At 42.2% G+C, this 14,107-nt stretch overlaps 1 protein-coding gene across 1 annotated transcript; it reads left to right on the forward strand.

Annotated features, from left to right (window-relative positions):
* The first annotated feature begins 473 nt into the window (after positions 1–473).
* LOC111960073 (RNA-binding protein 4.1) lies at positions 474–4,471 on the forward strand. The gene is made up of 4 exons (XM_023981977.2): positions 474–550; positions 2,109–2,541; positions 2,647–3,308; positions 3,773–4,471. Exons 2-3 carry the CDS (start codon positions 2,133–2,135, stop codon positions 3,279–3,281), a joined length of 1,044 nt encoding a protein of 347 aa, XP_023837745.1. The 5' UTR covers positions 474–550; positions 2,109–2,132; the 3' UTR covers positions 3,282–3,308; positions 3,773–4,471.
* The last annotated feature ends 9,636 nt before the right edge of the window (positions 4,472–14,107 follow it).

Here is a 14,107-nt window from a genome sequence, read left to right on the forward strand (position 1 = left end):
AGTTGAGCTTGAGAACTAGAGAAGACAATTCACAGATTAATTCACTCAGTGGTGACATTTCACGTTCCTGTTGGTAATATCCCAGTGCATCGACCGGAAAGGGCGATACCTTGTCAGTTTTACAACTGAATGCATTCAACTGAAATGTGTCTTCCGCATTTAACCCAACCCCTCTGAATCAGAGAGATACGGGGCTGCCATAATCGACATCCACGTCTAGGCCTTTTTCATGACAGAAATTATTGTACAGGCTCTGTAGATCAAATGTAGCCCGCTATTGTGTAGCAGAATGTATTAGTAAATTATGGTTATCTCATATATAAACACATTTTTACAATGCACTCACATAAATTGTAGAAATGTACGGTGTTTAGACACAAATATGACTTTGTGGCTGTGTTAACTAGTGACGACCGAAACTCATGCCTACCGCCCAACACTGCTTGTCTAACCAATCAGCTTTGACGAAGCATCTCAGTAGGCGGGATTTATCCGCTTCTTAGAACGCTGGTGTAGCCATTTTTCTTGTGTGACTGTAAGGCAGATTGAGGTAAGAGTCCCATTCAATCTTTCTTGGTCGATAACAAAAATGTAAATAACTATACTAAAACATTTGAAATCGATCCAAAGTGTATATTAATGTAATGCCTACCAGTACTAAATAATATTCTCAGTGTTTTGCAGTAGCAAAATTTGTTTTTAGAGTGCCCCTCTTCTCGGACGGACACGACGACGTGTGAGCTGGGTGGCAAGCTAACGTTAGAGCAATTGCTAAGCTACGTAGCTGCTATCTAGCTAGACAAGATGTACAATATTTTTCGCCGTTTTCTAGGCATGTCTGATTTCGGTCGCATGAAAGTTGTTTTGCCTTGGCATTATCATGTTGAGGAAATAATACGCGGCTTATCTGCGTTTTCGAAGTTTGAAAAAAAGACCGGTTTCTGGACAAAGTAGTTAGTTACCATGCTAGACAGCTAGCCACATAATGGTGAGGAGGAGGAGTCTACCGTGTCTGGACGCGAATTCATCATACATTTTCTATATTCAGGGTTCACTCAAAACATAATTTTAAGCTTTGTTTTACTATTAACAGTTAGTTGATTGAGGTTGTATATTGAGGTTGTATATCGATTCTTCTCTCAAGTATGCCATCTGATATATTCGTTTGTCTTTTTGCCGCCAGTTCCTTATTCAGAGGAGTTGGGTTAAATGCGGAAGACACATTTCAGTTGAATATATTGTTGGACAACTGACTAGGTATTTCCCTTTCCCTATCAGGGCATTACAACTAGGTTTAGGGTCTCCTGAATTGGCGCACATGCGCACTAGGCCCGAGCTCGTTTAACCCTTTACCGTCTAAGCTAGCTGAACTATGCTTGTTTTCGTCCACATTGTCAAACTTCATAAATATTGCACCCTCAACTTTTTTAAACGGCTTTACTAGTTATACATTCATATAACTAAGATATTCCATGGAAAGAAACTTAAATGGTGTATTTTGTTGAATAGTCATGACTGGTTTGAGATGTTGTATGATGATAGTGGTGAAGGATATCATTTACATTGCTACTTAACACGGATCCAAGTTACGTTTTGAGATCCATTGGCATAGGGTTAGCTGGACTGGACTTTTCTGACTGGTCTTGGTACTGTGGCAACGGGCAGCRTCTCCCTGCCTGGCTCGACTAAGATATGTAGTGATTTTGCCAATAGACACAGTCATGTACCCTTAAAAAAATTTCACCTAACTAATGGTATTTGTTGTTTAAATCAGACTTTTAATATAATGAGTTATTTGACACGAAGAAACCCAGGGAAATAGATCGCATTGAATACAATGAATCGCTAAATTACTTCCGCTCTGTCTATTGTTAATGCCCAAAACCAGTGTACTGCACTTTGTAATATTAATTAGCTAGCATCTACAAGTAGGTAGTAAAGAAATTTGATGATAATGTGGTTAGCTATATAGTCATATTTGAGATGCATATCCAGTCAGTTAGTAATTTGAAAGATTTTTAGTAAATGGACCAACAACATTGCCTGGATAAGTGGCCTGGGGGGGGGGTCTTGTCTCATCATTGATATTTCCCCCCCTCTCACCTCAGGCTTTCTACAACACTGCTTCAAGGATGGTCAAGATCTTCATTGGGAATGTCCCTCGGGAGGCAGACAAGGATGAAATTCAGGCGCTCTTCTCACAGTACGGTGCCGTCACAGAATGCGCTATCGTCAAGAATTTTGCATTCGTCCACATGGATGACCGTAAGTCTGCCACCAAAGCCATCCGCAGCCTGCACCTCTACAAGCTGCATGGCACGGCGATAAACGTTGAGGCTAGTCGCGGGAAGAACCAGGGAGCTGTCAAACTCCACGTGACAAACGTGGAGAAGGGCAACGATGATGAGCTCCGCACTTTGTTCGAGGAGTATGGCACAGTCTCTGAATGTGCTATTGTCAAAAACTTCGCGTTTGTGCACATGGACAACTCCGACGAAGCTTTGGATGCCATCAAGGGATTAGACAACGTTGAATTCCAGGGTAAGATTTATTTTTAAATGCTGTTTAAAAGGTTACACATTAAAACATTTGCCTACTTCCGCTCTTCCACCTAATCATGTTTTTTGATATTTTTCTCCCTAATAGGGAAACGTATCCATGTTCAGATATCAAAGAGCCGTCCCAGGTACGAGGAGGAAGAAGACTACCCCCCACCTCAAAGGGGGGGATACTGGCCCCCCCGTGGCTACCCCGGGGAGAGGCATGATCCTCCACCCCCTAGCTATCTAAGAGGTCGTCACCCACCCCCTCATCACGGGTACCCTGCCCCCCCTCCACCACCCCCTCCCCCTAGACGAGCCCCTTACCCAGAGCGTGCTTATGAGCGCGAGAGGGAGAGCTATGCCGTGGTGGATTACTATGAGAAATACAGGGCTCGCCCTGCCGCTTACGGCATAATGTCCTATGATGAGAGGCGTGTAGGCTCCTTACCCCCTCCTCCCCCGCCCCCCTCTTCCATGGTCAGGGAGCGTTTCATGGCCTCTGGCCTCGATCCATATGAGCGTCGCCCCCTCCCTCCTCCCCCGTCTGCGTACTACGCCAGGGACCGTAGTCCCATTCGGAGGGCCCCTCCTCCCCCCATGCCCCCCGCCGGTAACGGTTACTCCTATGAGCGTTCCCGACTCTCCCCCGTCTCTCGGCCCGCGATGTACAACCTACCACGTACCAGGGACCCCTACGCCGACAGGTTGCCGCCGCCGCCACCGGCCCGCTATTACTAAGCAGCGTACACCGGCGTTTGACTCAAGGTGAGAATAGGCCTGCGCTACAAACATTCTAATGGGAAATGGGAGGTGAAGTAGTACCTATCCTCTATATGGAGGGTCCAAGGTCACTTGATGTGCTCTTTAGAGGGGCTTCATGCCTCAGTTCTGAGAGGAATGGTCTGACAGTCGCTCTTCGCTAAACCTCCAGATTATCTGAAATGCTTGAACTGGGAGAAAAAGCATGTGTAAGAGAGCTCTGCGAAAAATCGTAATTCTTAATCCTCTCGTTGGCACTGCTGGTTTGTAGGCAATGATTGAGCTAAACATAAATCATGTATTGGTAAAAGTGAGGAACTGAGAGTAATAATTTCACCATTTAGATGGAAATATTTCAAGTTGCTGATGATGATTGAACAATGAATGTAGATCGCTTATAAATGGAAACATGTTCGCTAGTGGTGTAACAGGCGCTTGACTTGTGTGTGTTTGGTTTGCTCTCTTTCCAGGTTTAAATATTTCAACAAGATCTGCGTCCTCGTCACCGCCGTCGTCTCCTGATGCACGCAGCGATTTACACCCGTCTGGTTGAGCGCGTTTCGTTCTCCTGCAACACTCTCAGGAGGAATTGTAATGCATGACCCCTCGTCATCTAAAACACTTTTATTACACTCGTATTGTTTTGGCCTTTTTTGTTTTGTATTTTAGTATTGTGCTTTAGCTACATTTATAGTCTCTGGCTCCCAGAAGCCTTTTAGTCAGTCGTTTTTATTTTATTTTACGTCCTTGATATACTGTAACGTGTCATTATACAAACTTTTGCTGTTAAATCAAATTTCTGAAATTTGATGAATGGAAGCTGCAGCACGTTATTATGAAAAGGATGTTATTAATATCAAATAATCGTGACTGTATATCGACTTGAATACGAACCATCATGTGTTTCCTTTGAAATTAAACCACCACGTTTGTTCAATCTACGTCTGAAATTATGACAAGTTATGGATTATGAAAAGGTTGCGCTCTGCGACAATGTACAACGGCGTAATAAAACCACTACGACGGACTACAACAATGGACTAGTTGGTTAATTTAATTAGACAAATATTTGCTGATGGTAGCTAGTTTTACTAAGGTGGGTAACGTTCTTGTTTGACATCACAGAGGACATGATGTTAGTAAATAAAATAAACTGAATTGTATAGTCATTTGGATATTTTTTTTCTCTTGTTAAATCAAAGTCGTGTCACATTCTTATATCACTATCAGTGATTCAATGGCGGATGATCAGTTGCTTCACAATATACTTAAACCATTGAATCGTGATCGTGTGAACGGGGGATATATGCTTGATAATAAATTAAGAATCGTCCTCTACCAATGTGAAATAACGTTATCGCTTATGTCTCCCCTCGACTTCAAGCGCTCAATCACAATTGAACTATCTAAATCAACCCCTTCACTCCCCATCAATTTATTTAGGTGTCATGGTTTGGATTGATAGGGCTTTATTGTCATGTCCCCAGTTCTCACCATATTACACTTGGCATAACTGTTCTGAGCACCCTTGCTCTGGAAGACTCTTTGGAGAGATGTTCTTGGCACAGCCTGCAGTAACCTAACCAGGTAAGATGGGAATCGGGATCAGTTGTGGGTTGTATGAATCTAAGGGTTAAAGATGTGATGAATTTAGGTACACAGGAGTAGAGGTGTTTTGGCCAAGAGGTGTTTTCTGAATTTAGTACAGGGAAATGGCAAACAACCTTTTGATGTGTGCGCTTGATTTATGCCAGGTGTGGACAGGTAATATAGTTTTGTTATTCCTTTCCAAACTAAAAAGCAGTATGTCAATCAAATGTCTTTTAAAGGGGCAATCTGGGATTCGTCAACATCTTGGGAATTATATTAATGATATATGCCTAGCCATTGATTCTTAAAGAATATAGCTTTAATGCCTCATGAGCATAGTTAAGCTGTCCTACCCAAAAAATGTTTCACAGCCCCAAACGTAAGCATGTTACTCCATTGTTTGTAAACAATGTTTAATTGTAAACAAACTATAGCTTCAAAGCCTGGTCAACTATTATTTTGAGCTCATAGATAGTCGTTTCAATAGCTCAGTTTATGATTTTCAGTGGTTACATTTCTCCAGCCCATCCCTCAGCTGTTAACCAAACAATTGTCGGGGGCTTTGTTATTTGAATCCAAGATTGCCCTTCCATAAGCAAGCAGGGACCAAGTATTTTCAGGTCAGCAGGTTCCTAGTGATGTGTGGGTGTATTTTTTGTTGTGTGCATATAAGAAAAACGAAAACGAACGTTTATTGGACAAGTAAAGGTTAGTGAGTATCCCCGTGTTGGACATATTGGTTCTAGTGAATGCGAACCTGCGTTCAATGTTCTAGGCATCTGTTAAATTACAAATGTATAATTAATTGAGCATTCGTATGTAGTGAAACCTATACTGGAAATGGTTATATTGGTTTGTACAGACTCATTCCTACTATCCGGTGCCTTTTGGTCCTCATAACTTTAAATAACGTGTTTGTGTGTGTATATGTATTTTATCAGAAAGCACACGTTTGACTTTCATAAAATATTGGTCAAACTCGGGCACTAAAATCCCTGTTGTGTTCATGATCCCATACAGTCCATCGCATAATCCTAACAGGGTGGCAATTTGGAGCATAAATTAGCCATAGCTCTGGGTGATTTGAGATAGCATAATCGTGAACACTTAAAGGATTTTAAATTCTTTATGAAATGTTTTTTTAAGATTTAGAAATTTGATAAACTTTCTCTCATTTAGCCTAACAAAGGAAATGTATGACTAGCATAATGAAAAATGCATAAAACCGAGTGTTTATATTTATTTACATTTGGCACAATTGTTTTCCCCCACAAAACGGGATGTCCTGAACGTGGTTGTGGGAAGGGCATGTTTTCTTAACGGAGAATTACTACATACTAAGGGTGAAAAGTGGTATCGGGGCACACAATTTTAAATTCAATAGTTTATATTTCTCGTAGAAGTTGAATAACACCTGGGGTGGCATAAACGCCTACATCCACTGAAAAAAAGTGATAAAAATGCGTAACATTCCCTTTCAAGATCTATATTTTTGTGTTTTTAAGGAAAGGACCCCTGACCTTAATCCCCCTCCCTGATTGTTTCATTTCCAAATAAAATACTTAAAACCATGATCTTGTTTGTTCACTCTGGGTTGATAGTGCCCTTTCCAAACAAGGGTACTGTACATACAATTTTGGGAGGGCTGGCCACACGAGACTACAGATGTGGTTACAGGTCATGTATAATTTCTGTTGGTTATTAGCCTATCATTTTTTATAAACCCATATTTATCCATTATCATATGACTGACTGGTGATGAGATCATTTTGGTGTGCCTGTGGTCTCGGGTTCCCTTTGAAGCCTACTGCCCTCTGCTGGGTAGATGGTGTACATAAAGTTCAAAGAAGTAAAGACAGCTGTGGCTGGCACTGGATGGTATGTTTCTCAAAATACCCTTACTTACACCCCAACACATGCTCCCACTCTTACCCAATAAAAAGTAATCTAAAACGTATATATTMCAAAATGTTAGGATCATTTTTTATCGCATGCTGTATATTTGAACAATATTTACAGACGTGCATATTTTATAATGCACTCACATAATTTGCTTTATAAAACTGTAAAATTAGTATCTCAGTCCCACTCATAATGACGTCTCAACCCAGAGTAAACCACGTTCATTGTCCTTTCGCTTATAGTATGTTCACATAATCTAAACCCAGAGGCCATCGCAAGATTTAAGGAACGCTTGCGAAACAAACAGAACAGACCGTGGTTTGAGAGGTCAATGAGAGAAGTWAAAATTATTCCTTACTTTAAATTTCTCAATCTAAAGGCACAACCTAGATTCGGTCCATATCTTAACTAGTTGAACATCAAATTACTCCAACCTCGTGAAAGTGACGAACTGACACGTTTACATTTTCGTCAATAACTTTATATCAAAGTAGTGCCTTTGATTTGACGGCTTGCTCAGTTCGGGCGAGAAGACCCGTTCGACCTGATGACGTGTTTCTACACATTAGTTTTGCTATACAAAGTCGCCATAAATGTGGTGAAGGACTCAATGGAACGCAAACATCAACCAGATTGGCGCACATTAAACAAATCTGATCTAACTAACTGGATATTCGTCAAATCCGTCATAATTTATTTACTGTAACGGGCACACAATGTCGGTACTTAAGTCTGATTTTGAGTTATTTGTCTGTTTTCGCTGCATAACATGTAGAAGTTGTCCCTTTTCAGGTTAAGAAGTGACTGCTAATAGGCTGGACACGTTAAACGTGTCAATTTTAACAATGCTTTTTTCTGATAACTAGTTCATTGCATCCGTCTTGGAGCCCAGTTTCATAATATTACCATATGTCCCAGCTGCTTGCCATAGTTTTGAAGTAATCACGGAAAAACAGGCCTTATTAGGGCATTTTTTCACCCTGCCAGCTCCTATTAGTTCTATTGAGCACSGTGGCACCAACTTGCCTTCCCGAACGTTCTATTCCCAGTTTATTGTTCTACATCACAATGCCTGCTTTGCTATTGTTGGCAATGAGACCTGCCCACGTTGCTGGTAGTTCAAATGTAAACAACAGCAAAACATTACTCATGGAACTCTGAGGTCGTCCCATTGTTTACTATAGGGAAATATAGGTATGTCTGTCTATTTTGCCAAATATCTCGCAATGTGTATATTTGGATTTTTTCAAGTCGGACACCATTTTAATCATAATAGTCTCCTCTTTCTAATTACATAAGGTTGGGTAGCGTACTCTGCTATCATCGATCGCTAGACCAGAAATGGTCAAAAGTTGCCATTTTAGTTCCCTATTTCCTCGTTATGCAGACATAAGCACACTTGGCACCATCGAGGTGCGGATGTTTACTTTCTACACGAGTTGATATTTTTCAGTTTCTTCCAAAGAACCTATTGTAGTGGTAAAATAAAAAGATATATATATTTTTTTAGGCTAAATGGAATTCTAAGTGTCACTCCAGTCAAAACAGGCTCTGCGAACGTTCGATTCCATTCATTTGCTATTGCCTCGCACTAGTGTTCCAGTTTAGCCAACGATCTTTTGCCATTTTTCAGCCTTGGGTGAATTATGACTCGTTCTATTGTCCAGCCTACTGCTAAACGCTAACTCCCATTCGTGTAAGCTGGTTAGCATAGCTAGCATACAGAAATTGGTGGTCAAATTTGTTTTTAACTGTAATGCAGTTGATTGGTAACGATGACATGAACATATGTTGGGGTTGACGTCCATACAGGCATTATACTATTTTTACCACAACAGTGTGAAAAACACATAAACAATAGCCTAAATTTAGGCTAATTTAGCTGGGGGGCAATGAGGTGTCTCAGGATCAGGCCTATCCCCCATGCGTTTCCATGGCAATTCCATTGTTTTGGTTGAGTTCAACTGACCCCTTTACCAAATCTATCGCCAACAAGTGTGAGATTTCTATTGGAGAAGCAGTTTTAGCTTATCTTCATACTGTACTGTCTTTGCCTGTGAGTCAGCTAGCTGATTGAGGCAAGTGTCCCATTCAATCTTTCTTAGTCGAAATTTTGTTGTAAATAACTACATTAACGTTTTAAATCAACATGAAGTCTATATTTAAGCAATAAGGCCCGAGGGGGTGTGGTATATTGCCAATATACCACGACTAAGGGCTGTTCTTATGCACAACGCAACGCAAAGTGCCTGGATACAGCCCTTAGTGGTAGTATATTGATAATATACCACAAAACCCTGAGGTGCCTTATTGCGATTATAAACTGATTACCAACTTCTCTGTCGACACTCCACACTGTCCTATCCCACCTGTACAAAAGGAACACCTATGTGAGAATGATATTGATTGACTACAGCTCAGTGTTCAACACCATAGTGCCCTCAAAGCTCATCACTAAGCTAAGGACCCTGGGAGTAAACACCTCCCTCTGCAACTGGATCCTGGACTTCCTGATGGGCCACCCCCAGGTGGTAAGGGTAGGTAACAACACATCTGCCATGTTGATCCTCAACACGGAGGCCCCTCGGGTGCATGCTCAGTCCCCTCCTGTACGCCCTGTTCACTCATTACTGCATGGCCAGGCACAACTCCAACACCACCATTAAGTTTGCCGACGACACAACAGTGGTAGACCTGATCACCGATAACGATGAGACAGCTAATGTGGAGGAGGTCAGTGATCTGGCCGTGTGGTGCCAGCATAACAACCTCTCCCTCAATGTGATCAAGACAAAGGAGATGATTGTGGACCACAGGAAAAGGAGGACCGAGCACACCCCCCATTTTCATCATTCAGGCTCACCAGATCTTTCATCTCTATCAGATTTTCCATCACTTGGCCATTTCCATCCATCTGTTTCCCCCCATAGCTTGTTGTGGGCATTCAAATCCCCACACAACATTACCTTACTTCTATCCTGGCCCTCCACCATTTCCAGAACATCCAGGTCCAATACGGATTATAGTAGTTCACTACCACTATCACCCCTCCTCTCAACCACACCTCCACCACCACACATTCCTGTTCAATACCTTTACCTAGCATCCTGTAAGGAAGTCTTTGCTTCCCCCCCTTACTACGACCATAACTGTAAGGAAGGCTTTGCCCCCCGTACTACCATCATAACTAAAATCCAATAATACATGACTCCACCCTCGGCTGATTGAGGTAATCTCGAACCTCTTCCCATGTCAATCCTGTCATTCTCAGATGTCTCCCAACCGCTTTCACTATGAGCTGAATCCTCTCTGTTTTAGATTCTACTTTAGCAGTGCTATTGATAGCTCCTGCTATGAACGTCACCTGCTTTCTCTTATCTATGTATACCATATCGCCGCCCACCTGCTCCGTAATCCCCGATCTAGATGCTCCTACCCATCTCTCCCTTGAACCTATATTTCCCTGGACCTGGACCACCCTCACTGCCTCAGCATATGACACCCTTCTCTCAACTCTCACTTGTAGCACCTCCACTGCCTGCTTCATTGCCTCACACCCACTATATGTCACACTATGAGCACCCCCACAGCTGCAGCACTTTGGTTGTACACCGTCCCAACACTTCCCAAGCTCATGCTCCCCTCCACACCTGGCACACCTCTTTTTCTCTTTACAGACTGTTGCCACATGCCCAAACCTCTGGCATGTATAACATCTTAAAGGCTTCGGTACYTAAGCCCTCACCTAATAACTCATATATCCTATGGTTACTTTATTTGGCAGTACCCTGTCCTTAAAGTGTAACAGAATAGATGTGCTATCTACCCTAACTCCACCCCTTGTTACTTGCAATCTTTGAACATTCACAAGAACACCTCTCAAGTTGTTGTTTACCTCTTTAGTGCTAACACTCACAGGAACACCTGTTATCACCCCTTTAATCCACTGCCTCACCGCTTGATCAGTCCAGCTGCTCCACACCACCTTACACTTCCCTATTTGCTTCACTCTGAGAGCTTTTTCCCTCTGCTCCATGTCCTTACAGAATACCAACAAGCTCCCATCTCTTAACACTTCAGCATTGACAACTTCCCAAATCAACTATTTTATCACAGCCGTCAACCTTATTGAACTCATCGCCCCCAACTCCACTTCCTCCCTAAACTTCAGAATCACTTTATGCTCCTCCTCACCTCCATGCTCCCCTTGCGACTTATCTGTCCCTTCCTCGGCACACTCTATCTCCGAACTGCCGCTAGCATTGGAAACTATGTTGCTCTCCTCAAACTTTTCTGCCTCCATAGACCTCTCGCTCCCCTTCAAATTCCTAATCCCTTTCTTTCCCGTCTTCTGTTTCTCTTTCTTACTCCCCCTTTATTTGTACCACTATGCTCCATACTTGCTTCACTTTCTTCTCCATCACTATCTCCTACCATCTCTGACCCAGTCACGGCACAGCTGTGCCAAACCACTGCCACACGAGTAAAGTTTGATTGCTGTTTTATCAACGATTGATCGCAAGCCACAGCTTTCAGCCTCTCCCTCACTTTTGTCCCCTACTCCTCTCGCCCGGTTAGCTAGCTAGCTATCTATAGTCAGTAAGTAATTTAAAGGTTTTAGTAAATGGGCCAACAACATTGTCTGGATAAGTGGCCCTGGGGAGGGGGGTTTTGCCTCCTAGTCTCATCATTTGATCTTTCCCCCCTCTCACCTCAGGCTTTCTACAACACTGCTTCAAGGAGGCAGACAAGGATGAAATCCAGGCATTGTTCTCAAACTATGGCATAAGGGAACAATGAGCAAATAAYAGGAAATCTGTCATTTCGATTAAGACATTAATGAGCGAGCTAAGACGGACATAGCAAATATAACTATTTGTTCAGCACTTTTAAAATGTACAGCAACAGAAATCAGAAAATGGGCCGTTCTTACAGTATTTTCCCTGTAGACCAAGTCAGAACCGTAGGATAAATAATGGGGGCACGTAAGCAGACAATGAAAGCTCTTACAATATTTGATGATGACATTTCTCTAAAACAGGCTATAGGCTACATGTGCACCACCAAGTCAAAACAATAGACTAATTATTAGGGTGAGGCACATGGGCTACTAACAGCTTACTACATAACATACACTTAGTATTACTTTAGCTTAGCTACAGTATACATATCTGGCATATTATATAATTTATGCAGCATTATACAATACATTTTTGGACTCCCCTTGTTGGGCTGTGCTCACTTGAACAGGAAGATGGTGTGACGGTCCTTCTTGTGGGCAAATTTTGTCATCAAAGTTTGTCATTCTCTGGATTTATGGTTCTTTCAAGACAACTGGGAACTCGGAAACACCAAAGTCAAATTATGATGTCAGTGATTTTCAGGTCGGAGCTCTAGAAAGAGGCCAGTGTTACCGACTTGGAATTCCGAGTTGGATGTCTTGTTTTTTTCAGAGTTGCCAGTTGTCTTGAACTCACTGAAGTCTGAGATTTCCCAGTTCCAAGTTTCCAGTTGTTTTGAATGTGCCAGAAGTCATGCTGGATTGACAGCATGGCCAATGTATTCAACCTTTTCTGGCCCATGGTGTTGAATGTTTATCCTTTTAAGCTTGGAAAGAGACCCTTAAACTCAGACTTGGACCACACATCCAATGCACTGAATAGCAGGCTAGTGATTGCTTTGCAACGCTTGCAGTTAGCCACTGATTCCTTCCAAATCATTCATTGTTAAATTTGCAATTTCCAACTTGTTTATGTCCAATGGCCGATGAGCACCGATACGTTTTATCTATAAGTTGTCTTCATATGACAAGGATTGGCGAGGATTTGCCAGTAGATTGTCAACTTGATTCATGATGATGACTGGTTGTCTAGCTTGCTAGCTAAGATTTTGAAAGTATGATGTTGACATGATCAGTCCAATCAAAGCTACGGTAGATATAACGTGATTTGACAATTTTATCTGTAGCCAATGAGCTTGAGCCTTCTTGGATGGGCACTTCTAATGTAAATCTATGGCAGCACCCAAGGGGCTTGAATTTTCAAGCTCCCGCCGTAGATTTTGCGGTGACATAGTGTCCCCATGAGACAGAACACTGAGCCAATCACTGCGCAACTAGAGAACATTACCAACCCCTATGCTCTATTTTTTCCYCTGGCTGCCCCACCACCACAGAAAGCACTGAGCTAGGCTGAAACATCTGCATTTTGCAGCTGCTTTAATCAAGAAAGGAAAAAAGAGACCATGTTGGTATATGGCTTTATTAAGTCAATGTTGTTGTTTTTAACATTGTTTGCAAACTGATATGTGACACGTATTAATGACAAAATAACATGCAAAACAGGCAACAACAAAACAAAATTTGGTCTGAGGTCCTGAGTGCTCTGGAGCATGTTTTCATCAAGGATCTCTCTGTACTTTGCTCTGTTAATCTTTCCCGATACTGACTAGTCTCTCAGTCCGTGCCGCTGAAAAACATCCCCACAGCATGATGCTGCCACCACCATACTTCACCATAGGGGTGGTGCCAGGTTTCCTCCAGGCATGACACTTGGCTTTCAGGCCAAAGACTTCAATCTTGTTTTCATCAGACCAGAGAATCTTGTTTCTCATGGTCTGAGAGTCTTTTGGAGTCTTTTTGCAAACTCCAAGCGGGTTGTCATATGCCTTTTACTGAGGAGTYGCTTCTGTCTGGCGACTCTACCATGAAGGCCTGATTGGTGGAGGGCTGCAGAGATGGTTGTCCTTCTAGAAGGTTCTCCCATCTCCACAGAGGAACTTTGGAGCACTGTCAGAGACCATCGGGTTCTTGGTCACCTCCCTGACCAAGGTCCTCCCCCGATTGCTGAGGTTGGCCGGGCTGTGTTCTTGGGGACCTTTAATGCTGCAGACATTTTTGGTACACTTCCCCAGATCTGTGCCTTGACACAATCATGTCTCGGAGCTCTAAGGAGAATTCCTTCAACCTCATGGCTTGGTTTTTGCTCTGACATGCACTGTCCACTGTGGGACCTTATATAGACAGGCGTGATCCTTTAAAATCATGTCCAATCAATTGAATTGACCACAGGTGGACACCAATCAAGTTGTAGAAAAATCTCAAGGATGATCAATGTAAACAGTCTCATAGCAAAGGGTCTGAATACTTATGTAAATAAAGTATCTCTGTTTTTTATGTTAAAATAAAATTGAAAAAATTACTAAAAACCTGTTTTTGCTTGTCATTATGGGGTATTGTGTGTAGCTTGAGGAATATTTTTTTTATTGAATCAATTTTAGAACAAGGCTGTAACGTAACAAAATGTGGGAAAAAA

The sequence above is a fragment of the Salvelinus sp. IW2-2015 genome, linkage group LG37 (genome assembly GCF_002910315.2).
Source record: "Salvelinus sp. IW2-2015 linkage group LG37, ASM291031v2, whole genome shotgun sequence".
In the NCBI taxonomy this organism is placed as follows: Eukaryota; Metazoa; Chordata; class Actinopteri; order Salmoniformes; family Salmonidae; genus Salvelinus; species Salvelinus sp. IW2-2015.